Below are 12,014 nucleotides of genomic sequence, written 5' to 3' on the forward strand. Positions count from 1 at the left end.
TGAGAAACACAAGAGAAGAAAAGGACTTACAAAAACAAACCTGCAACAATTAAGAAAATTGTCATAGGAATATACATATCAATAATTACCTTAAATGTGAATGGATTAAATTCTCCAACCAAAAGACACAGCCTGGATGAATGGATAGAAAAACAAGAACCATCTATATGCTATCTACAAGAGACCCACTCCATATCTAGAGATACATCCAGACTAAAAGGGAGGGGATGGAAAAAGATATTCCATGCAAATGGAAATCACAGAAAAGCTGGAGTAGCAACACTCATATAAGATAAAATAGACTTTTAAAAATGAACGTTACAAGAGACAAGGAAGGACACTACCTAATGATCAAGGAATCAATCCAAGAAGAGGATGTAACAATTATAAATATATATGCAACCAACATAGGAGCACCTCAATACATAAGGCAACTGCTAAGAGCAATAAAGAGGAAATTGTCAGTAACAAAATAATAGTGGGGGACTTTAACACCTCCCTTACACCAATGGACAGATCATCCAAAATGAAAATAAAAAAGGAAACAGAAGCTTTAAATGACACAATAGATGAGATAGATTTAATTGATATCTATAGGACATTCCATCCAAAACCAGAAGGTTACATACACTTTCTTCTCAAGTTTGCACAGAACATTCTCCAGGATAGATCACATCTTGGGTCACAAATCAAGCCTCAGTAAAGTTAAGAAAATTAAAATCATATCAAGCATCTTTTCTGACCACAATGTTATGAGATTAGAAATCAATTACAGGGGAAAAGAAACGTAACAAACACAAACATATGGAGGCTAAACAATACATTACTGAAAAACAAAGAGCTCACTGAAGAAATCAAAGAGGAAATCAAAAGACACCTAGAGACAAATGACAATGAAAACATGACGATCCAAAACCTATGGAATGCAGCAAAAGCAGTTCTAACAGGAAAGTTTATAGCTACACAAGCCTATCCCAAGAAACAAGAAAAATCTCAAATAAACAATCTAAACTTTCACCTAAAGGAACTAGAGAAAGAAGAACAAACAAAACCCAAAGTTAGCAGAAAGAAAGAAATCATAGAGATCAGAGCAGAAATAAATGAAATGGAAACAAATAAAATAATAGAAAAGATCAATAAACCTAAAAGCTTGTTCTTTGAGAAACTAAACCAAATTGATAAACCATTAGCCAGACTCATCAAGAAAAAGAGGGAGAGGACTCAAATCAGTAAAATTTGAAATGAAAAAGGAGAAGTTACAACAGACACCACAGAAATACAAAGCATCCTAAGAGACTACTATAAACAACTCTATGCCAATACAATGGACAACCTGGAAGAAACAGACAAATTCTTAGAAAGGTGTAACCTTCCAAGATTGAACCAGGAAGAAATAGAAAATAGGAACAGATGAATCACAAGTAGTGAAATTGAAACTGTGATTAAAAATCTTCCAACAAAGAAAAGTCCAGGACCAGATGGCTTCAAAGGTGAATTCTATTAAACATTTAGACAAGAGCTAACAGCCATCCTTCTCAAACTCTTCCAAAACATTGCAGAATAAGGAATACTCCCATACTCATTCTATGAGCCCACCACCACCCTGATACCAAAACCAGACAAAGATACTACAAAAAAAGAAAATTACAGACCAATATCACTGAAGAATACAGATGCAAAAATCCTCAACAAAATACTAGCAGACAGATTCCAACAACACATTAAAGGATCATACACCATGTTCAAGTGGGATTCATTCCAGGGATGCAAGGATTTTTCAATATATGTAAATCAATCAAGGTGATAAACCATATTAACAAATTGAAGAACAAAGACCATATGATCATCTCAATAGATGCAGAAAAAGCTGTTGACAAAATTCAGCACACGTTTATGATAAAAACTCTCCAGAAAGTGGCATAGAGGGAACCTAACTCAACATAATAAAGGCCATATACAACAAACCCACAGCAAACATCATTCTCAATGGTGAAAAACTGAAAGCATTTCCTCTAAGATCAGGAACAAGACAAGGATGTCCACTCTCGCCACTATTATTCAACATAGTTTTGGAAGTCCTAGCCACGGCAATGGAGAAGAAAAAGAAATAAAAGGAACACAATTTGGAAAATAAGAAGTAAAACTGTCACTGTTTGCACATGACATGATACTATGCATAGAGAGTCCTAAAGATGACACCAGAAACTACTAGAGCTAATCAATGAATTTGGTAAAGTTGCAGAATACAAAATTAATGCTCAGAAATCTCTTGCATTCCAATACATTAATGATGAAAAATCTGAAAGATAATTTAAGGAAACCCTCCCATTTACCATAGCAACAAAAATAATAAAATATCTAGGAATAAACCTACCTAGGGAGACAAAAGACCTGTATGCAGAACACTATAAGACACTGATGAAAGAAATAAAAGATGATACCAACAAATTGAGAGATATACCACGTTCTTGGATTGGACAAATCAATATTGTGATAATGACTATATTACCCAAAGCAAACTACAGATTCAATGCAATCCCTACCAAATTACCAATTTTTTTAACGGCACTAGTATAAAATATCTTAAAATTTGTATGGAGACACAGAAGACCCCGAATAGCCAAAACAGTCTTGAGGGAAAAAAACGGAGCTGGAGGAGTCAGACTCCCTGACTTCAGACTATACAAGAGCTACAGTAATCAAGACAAGATGGTACTGGCACAAAAACATAAACATAGATCAATGGAAAAAGATAGAAAGCCCAGAGATAAACTCATGCACCTATGGTCAATTACTCTATGACAAAGGTGTCAAGGATATACAATGGAGAAAAGACAGTCTCTTCAGTAAGTGGTGCTGGTAAAACTGGACAGCTGCATGTAAAAGAATGAAATTAGAACAATCCCTAGCACCATACACAAAAATATACTCAAAATGGATTAGAGACCTAAATGTAAGACCAGACACTCTAAAACTCTTAGAGGAAAACATAGGAAGAACACTCTATGACATAAATCACAGCAAGATATTTTTGATCGACCTCCTACAGTAATGGAAATAAAAACAAAAATAAACAAATGAGACCTAATGGAACCTCAAAGATTTTGCACAGAAAAGGAAACCATAAACAAGATGAAAAGACAACCCTCAGAATGGGAGAAAATATTTGCAAATGAATGAATGGACAAAGGATTAATCTCCAAAATATATAAACAGCTCATGCAGCTCAATATTAAAAAAAACAAAAACCCAATCCAAAAATGGGCAGAAGACCTAAATATATATTTCTCCCAAGAAGACATATAGATGGCAAAGAAGCACATGAAAAAGCTGCTCAACATCACTAATTATTAGAGAAATGCAAATCAAAACTACAATGAGGTATCACCTCACACTGGTCAGATTGGCCATCATCAAAATCTACAAACAGTAAATGCTGGAGAGGGTGTGGAGAAAAGGGAACCCTCTTTCCCTGTTGGTGGGAATGTAAATTGATACAGCCACTATGGAGAACAGTATGGATGTTCCTTAAAAAACTAAAAATAGAATTACCATGTGATCCAGCAATCCCACTACTGGGCATATACCCAGAGAAAACCATAATTCAAAAAGACACATGCACTCCAATGTTCATTGCAGCACTATTTACAATAGCCAGGTCATGGAAGCAACCTAAATGCCCATTGACAGACAAATGGATAAAGAAGATGTGGTACATATATACAATGGAACATTACACAGCCAAAAAAAGAACGAAATTCGGTGATTTGTTGAGAAGTGGATGGATCTAGAGACTGTCATACAGAGTGAAGTAAGTCAGAAAGAGAAATACAAATATCGTATATTAACACATATATGTGGAACCTAGAGAAATGGTACAGATGAACCTGTTTCCAGGCAGAAATTGAGACACAGATATAGAGAACAAACGTATGGACACTAAGGGGGGAAAGCGGCAGGGGGGTGGGTGTGGGCATGTGATGAATTGGGCAATGGGGATTCACATGTATACACTGACGTGTATAAAATTGATGTGTAATAAGGACCTGCTGTATAAAAAAATAAAGTAAAATTCGAAAAAAAAAGACCCCAACGCTCACAATGACCCCAACTCTGACCACACACTAAGCCCTGACACCTGGCACAGGGTGAGGTTTAACCCCAGTGGCAAACAAGCCCTAAATCTTAGTAGTCCCTGGTCATTTGCTCAGGCCCCAAATTCTCCCATGAACCCAGTCCTTCATGTGGAAAATTAAAGCTCTCTAGCCCTGCTACAGTTCCCAAACTTAGCCCTACTCCCCGAAACTTTCCCTACAAAAAACCCACCGGGTTCTCTAAGGATTCTTACTACTAGAATTTAGAGGCACAGGACAACAGATGGACTAAACAGATGGGAAAGGCCCCCGAGTGGTAAGCTTGTTGATGCTGGAAGGTCCCTTAGAGAGCATCCCACCTCACCCCTTCATTTTACAGCCAGGCCCAGAGAAGTTAGTAAGTAACTTGCTCAAGGTCACACAGTGAGTCCACAGCAGAACCAGAATGGGAACCCAGGCCTCCTCGCAATCCAGTGCTCTCTCCGTGCTGCCTCCCTCAGAGAGAGTAGGGAGCATCAATCATCTGGTAAAACAGCTCCCAGAATTTCCTTTGGGAACCCACTTTTCCCCTGTTCTCTACCCAGAATTTTTGTCAAATCCATTCCACGCAGCACCAAGTATTCCCATGGCCCTGTGATCAGTTACGGGCTAGACTCAGGATCTAGGCGAGGCAAGGCAAAATAATTTTTAAAAAAATAAAATTTATACGGCTAGTGTTTCTTATCACCCATATCATTTAATTGACACACAATGAATATCTGAACTCTCACACAGCAGAAATACATAATGTTTTAAGTCCCAATAACTCAGGCCACAAATTAAATCAAATCCTTGCAAGTGACTCTAGGTTCCTTATTCTGAAAAACTTTAGATTCCCCTTTCTAGCCACCGAAGTTGACTGCCTAATGAAAATCACATTAACATCAAGCACTATATTTTTACTGTCTTTCCATTAAAACTGTACTTCTTGGCTCATTTTTTAAGACTAATTTTTATTGGAATATAGTTGATTTACAATGCTGTATTAGTTTCTGCTGTACAGCAAAGTGAATCAGTTATACATATACATACATGTACTACTTTTTAGATTCTTTTCCCATATAGGCCATTACAGAGTATTGAGTAGAGTTCCCTGTGCTATACAGTAGGTTCTCATTAGTTATCTATTTTATATATAGTAGTGTGTATATGTCAATCCCAAACTCCCAATTTATCCCTCCCCCCTTCCCCTTTGGTAAGCATAAGTTTGTTTTCTACATCTGTGACTCTGTTTTGTAAATAAGTTCATTTGTACCATCATTTGTTTTATTAAAGTTAGAAAGGTAAATATTTAGCAATAACCCTATGTATATGTCTATATGTTTACATTGGCTACACATGTACACATACACACACACATTTTTTTTCCTCCTGTGTTGTGGGGCATGGTATTTCCCTGTTAATTTATTAATACTGAAATACACACTTCCCCATTGCCTTTGTATTTCCTTACACTCTATCATTTATAAACTAGCAACATAAATATTACTATGCCTTAGCACATATGATCTGCAGATAAAGCTCTAGATGATTTTGATACAAGTTTACATTTAATTACATTCAAAATTAACATAAAAGTTATTATGTAAATTACAAAAGCTAAAATGACAACATTTTATCTCCCATCTTGTTAATCAGAACTGAGATTATTGTTACAACGTCAGTATCTGCAGAGAAAGTTGATTTTTACATAGGACATTTCAAAGGAGAGTCTTGGACAAACCCAATTTTAATCTCTCTGCTGGTTCCTATCTGAGAAAAATTCACTTTAACCGGTTTCAGGGGGAAAATAAAGACATGAAGGATGATTTTATCCACAACTAAATAAGAAAAGAACAGCGCTTTCCTTATTTTCCACTTCTTTGTATCTACACAATACACAACTGACCTAACATGAGGCACACTGGGTCATTAAGCCTTGATTCTGCTACTTGTTAGCTTTATGGCCTAGTATAAATCATAATAACCTCTACAGGTCTCAGTAGACTTATCTATACAATGAAGGTATTATAGAATACTATCTATGAGGCTTCTTCCAGGTTTAAACAAAATCTACAATTCTATGAAAATATCTATAGAAATGATAATCAAAATAACAACATCGATGGGGATGTCTACTTTAGTCAGACCCTCCCTAAAATCTTAAGAACTCTCTTCTGTATAACTAGATCTTGTAAAACGAGAGACTAGGATTACAGGCCTTGCATAGAATGGCCTAATAGCTAAGCAGTCCTTTAGACTAGTTAGAAATTTCTGAAATAATTTACATGCAATCCTTTTTGAAAGACAGGAAATAGATTTTAAATGACCTCAGTTTATCCTTTTAGTTAAATATTTTCTCGTTAGATCTCCTTTCTACCCTAAAGTTGAATACAGTCTTATTTAATTCAGTGGATTCTATATTTAAATAATCCAGTTACTCATATACTGGTAATAAAAATTTCATCCATTACACCTAAAATGGGTAAATTTCATGGCATACAAATTATGCCCCAATAAAGTTGTTTAAAAAAAAAACTTTATGGATAAGAATTTCTGGCAAGAAAATCTGGCCTATATTTTGAACTGTTGCCATTTTATTAATAATTGGATTTGCTTATTAACATACCTAAATACATTTCCTTAATTGACAGAAGATTTTCTCCTTTCATATTATTATCTTTCCTTATAGTCTAAAAATGTAGCTTAATAAGTTAACATGAGTACTTACTTGGCAAGAATCTGCTTCTCCCTCTTCCATTGGCTCATCAACCATTTTAAGACCATTCACCTGAAAAATATTGTTCAAAAACTGAAGTTCAAGAGTAATAGAACAAGAGTAGTAACTAAGAAAAATATAACCCTAGGCACTGTGCTTCACAATTTAACAAGATCCACACTTACTGAAACACAAAAAGACAAAGGACACATAGAAGGTACTTAAAAAAGGAACATTATTAATATGATTTCCAGATTGTCTTTGAAAATCCTTGAATTTCAGAGCTGTATATTTCATTTCATATTGTTTAGAGCTTTGCTCTGGTGAATAAACATATACTAAATATATGACCTGTATACATTCACTAGACTGTCCCAAACCAAATATATATGAGACAGGAAAAATACCACAGAGGAAATTTATTGTGAGGATATATTCAAAGCAAATTAGGATGGTAAGAGTTTCATATAATTGCACTGTTGTGAATTCCTTTCCTTTCTATCAGTTCAATTAAAATTTGAGTTACTCTACAGAAGAAATAATAAACTATAGGAGAAAAATATAAATGGCCATGGAAACAAAATTATTTCAAAATACAAAGCTTAGTGTGTAATAATACTCTTCAAGCAATACTTCAGGAAGGACTAAGCATAGAGAACTTAGATCAAGGGTCTGCAAGCTGTAGCCCATGAGCCAAATCTGGCCCACTGTTTTTATAAATAATATTTTACTGGAACACAGACACATCCATTTGTTTCCATGTTATCTATGGCTGCTTTCTCACTTCAACAGCAGAGTTGAACAGTTGACAGAGAACCTATGCCGGCAAAGCCTAAAATATTTACTGTCTGGCCCTTTACAGAAAAAGTCTGCCAACCACTGATCTAAGATGTTTGAAAATTAAGCAACAGCAAGATGGTCTAAAAAATAAATTTTACCACTGTCTGTTTATGAGTCCACAGAAAAATTTAAAATATTAAAAAAGAAAGAGAGAAGAAAAAAGTAAATTAAATAGAGCTTCTGGCGACAGCCAAGATGGAATAAGACTCTCTCTCCTCTGATTATTAACTAAAAATGTTGGACAAAACACAAAAAGCAACTACCTGAGGACTCTGAAAACTAAATAATAGCAAACAGATTAGGAAGGGAAATCAAACTTTGAATAGTAACTATTACTTTGGTGAGTTTCTTGGGTTTACTTTTCACCTTTATCTCTTGATTTTGAACCAAGGAGAGACTGAGTCATGGAATGCCTGTGTGAACAAAATTTCCAAGAGAAATCCCACTTTCTAAACAGAGGACCAGAAAAAGACACACTTTTGAGCTGGTGAGCATAAGGAGAACCCTCATTTTTCTTTCTTTCCCACTTTTTTCCCTTTTTTGACTGTCATTCCTGCTCCAAGGCAAGCCTCATTTATGAGAAAACCTCTCTCTCTGGTCAGAGGAACCAGAAAAAGAGGCTCATATAAGAATAGTATGGGGGGTAATCCCTGTTGTTGTTTTTTTTTCACTCTCTCCTTCACTTCACCCCAACAGGCAGCCCCAACAGTGCAAAGCTACATAACAGTATGAAAGGCTAAGACTATGCGAGAAATTCAAATTTCTGGTCAGAGGAACAAGAATAAAAGGTCCATGTCAACTGGAGAATCCGTAGAGGAAATAATGGAGGAGATCAAATGGGAAAAGGATATTCCCTAATTCTGTGTATGAACAGACACAGTCCTGGCCTCAACAGCAAACTGCACATGTGTGGAATAGAACCAAAGAAGTCTAAAAAAGGCTTTGAAAATACAACTGCAATATCAATCACTGCTCAAGTCTCAGACTAAACCACTGACTTAGCACAGGCACTAAGTGGCAAATGCAGGGTGCTGACCCAAACACTCTGAAAACATATTTAACATTGGAACCATCATCCAGAGAGGGAGAGATAAAACTTGGGAGTCTGAACCTAACCACACAGACTGTCTGCTGAAACAATCAAAATCAGCAGGTATCAATTCCAGGACAACTCCAATGTTGAAACAGCTAACAAGGACTTTAAGCAGCTATTATAACTATGCTCTTTGGAGTGAAAATATACACACTTGAATGGGAAGATTAAAAGTTATAGGCAGAGAAAAAGAAATTATTAAAAAAATCAAATGTAAATAACTTTAAAAATTACAATGTATGAAATATTTTTAAAATACTGGATGGGCTCAGTAAAAGAATGGAGATGGCAGAGGAAATAATAAATGAAGACAGATCAATAGAAATTAACCAATAAGAAGAAGAGAGTAAAAATTATTAAAAGCAAATGAACAGAGTCTTAGAGACATGTGGAACAATATCAGAAGATCTAAAATCTATATCATTATCATCACAGAAAAAGAAAACAGTAATACAGAAAAAGATAAATAAATAATGGCAATTCAATTCACATAAAATGTTAAGAGGAAAGTCTGTAGAGACAGAAGGTAAGTCAGTGGCTCCTTAGGGCTGGGGGATGGGGAGATGGAGGTGATAGCTAAAACTATAGTAAAAGCTTTCTATTTGATGTGACAAAGAAGTTCTAAAATTGACTGTGGTGATAGTTGTACATATTTGTGAATACTGTATACTAAGTATACACAAAGTTGTCCATTTTAAATGGGTGAATTATGTCGTATGTGAATTATGTTTCAATAAAGCTATTTTTTAAAAGGCTGAGAATTTCCCAAATTTGGTGAAAACTATAAATTTACAGTTTTAAGAAGCTCAGTGAAACCCAAAATGTATAAAATTAAAGAAAGCCACCTCAAGACATACTTGAATTAAACTACTCTAAATCAAAAGAAAAAAAAGGAAGAAGTTTTGAAAGTAATGAGAGAAAATCACATTACATAGACATCAACTTAAATAACTGCAGACTTCTTATGAGAAATCATGGAGGTCAGAAACCAGTAGGAAAATATTTACCTGAGATAAATGGAAATTTATGTTAACATAAAAATCTCTATACATGAATGTGTATAGCAGCTTTGTTCATAACGTTTTTGGAAACATTCCAGATGTCCTTCAACGTGGAGAAAGAATAGAATACTACTCAATAAAAAGGAAAAGACTATTGATACTTGTAACAACTGGATAAATTTTAAATGCATTGTGCTGACAAAGAAGCCAAACCCAAAAGGCTAAATATTGTATGATTACATGTATATGACACTGAAAAATGCTATAGGGAAATAATTCATATCACTAGTTTCCAGGGGAATGGGAGAGAGGAAGGGGGAATACTATCCAGCAATGAAAAGGAATGATCTATTGATATATTCAACAACATGGGTGAATCTCAAATACATTATATAGTAAATGGGAAAACAGCCTCTAAAGGCTACATACTGTATGATTCCATTTATAGAACATTCTGGAAAAGCTAAAACTATAAGGCATGGAGAAGGGATTAGCAGTTGTCAGAGGTTAGGCCCAGGGGTAGGCACCAATGGGAATTGCGGGGGTTGGTGGGGGGGAATGATGGGACTAATCTATACCTTGATTGTGGTGGTGGTTACACAACTCTATGTATTTGTCCAAGCTCAGAACCTTACATGAAAAAGAGTGAATTTTACTGTAGGTAAATTTTAAAATTAACTTATTAAAGAGTAATTTACCCTGCATTATTTACTTGACTAGCACCTTTCTTCTAAAATCTCAACAAGAACCAAATAAATGATGGTTCATCACCAATGATGTCCTTATCTTACTTGACCTTGCTGTAGCATGTCACAGTTGACCAACCACTCTCTTCTATTTGTGTTTTTGTGATACCATACTTTAATTTTATTTTACTCCAATTTCTTTGCTCTTTTCAGTATCCTTGAAACATTGTAGATCCTCAGGAAATGGACTTGGCTCACCTTCTCATCTCGCTCCTCATTCTTTCCCCAGATAGCTAATTTACTGACATGACTCACATTTACTCAGACACTACTCTTCTGAGCTCCTGATCCATATAACGAACTGCCTATTTGACATTTCCACTTGCTCATCTCACATGTCTCAAAAATAACCAATACAAAAACAAATTAGTGATCTCCCCCCCACACACACACATAAATCTGCTTTCCTCCAGGGTTCCCGATTTCAATAAACAGCACCATTATTTATCATCTTAACTCAAAAGCACATATAGACTATGGGGGATGAAAAAAAAAACACGGTAATGAATTCATCACTAGCATATAGGAAAAGGCACATTCAGCAAGAGAGTCCACAAACCAATATTAAGACAGAATACTGATAATTGAAATTTTACTACAAAATGGCTCTCAGGACTATCCATAGAAAAAGGTAATACTGCTTTCCTCTGTTACCTCAGTTACTGGTTACTTCCAATTCATACCATCTTATGATTAATTTAGCATGAAGCATAAGAATATTCATTCCTATAAAGGACCTAAGTATTCAGTGATATTTACTATAAATTAAGTCATTTTTACCTGCATGAAAACAAAAACATTTTCAGAATTCTCTGGGATGATAAGCCTTTATTTCAAAAATAAAATTTATAATTTGAATAAACAAGCAGATAGGCTGTTTCCCCCAATTAAGTGCCAAATAGGGAAGAAAAAATTTCCTACATAAGATTCTGAAAAGCTTATCAACAATTATAAAGACAGTAATAATTTACTCAAATACTCAAACCCAAGTGAACACCCTCTCATATCAGAGCCTAGTGGAGAATTATTTTAAATTATTTTCATCCTCTCAGAAAATAATTAAATAGATCACTTTAAAAGACTCTGGACAAATAGAAATACTAAACTGAGTCAAAGTACCTGATCTCAGAAAATCATATAGGTCACCCCAAAACTATCATTTTCTTACTGCTAATGACAAAAGCAGCTCATCATGGAAAATTAAACTGAGAAAAAATATTTTCCCTTCAGATCCTTAGAATTGGAGGTGGTGTGGGAAATGCACACATAAGTGCACAGAGTTTTGTAAAAAGACTGCAATCTGGCCATGCTAACACTATTAAGCATACATCTGTTTGTCAGTGTCAAACTCAGGAAGCTCATGACTTGGTGTTGACAGATATACTGAAGAAAGAAGTAGAGAGATAAACGAGCAAGGAAGAACAAGGTACAAGGTAAGTGAGAAGTATGGGTGATATAAATTATTAACAAAACATACATAGGACACCAGTATTCACAACAAAT

The 12,014-nt window shown here is 35.1% G+C and overlaps 1 protein-coding gene across 2 annotated transcripts in view; it reads right to left on the minus strand.

Annotated features, from left to right (window-relative positions):
* RPS6KA6 (ribosomal protein S6 kinase A6) overlaps nt 1-12,014 on the minus strand; it is a gene marked incomplete at both ends in the record, with an annotated part of 161,879 nt that overhangs the window by 122,671 nt on the left and 27,194 nt on the right. For both annotated transcript variants that reach the window (XM_079727886.1, XM_079727885.1), the window contains one exon: nt 6,844-6,903. In XM_079727886.1, coding sequence (XP_079584012.1) covers nt 6,844-6,903 — 60 coding nt within the window. The remainder of the gene's footprint in view (nt 1-6,843; nt 6,904-12,014) is intronic.

This window comes from Hyperoodon ampullatus (genome assembly GCF_949752795.1).
Source record: "Hyperoodon ampullatus genome assembly, chromosome: X".
Lineage (NCBI taxonomy): Eukaryota > Metazoa > Chordata > Mammalia > Artiodactyla > Ziphiidae > Hyperoodon > Hyperoodon ampullatus.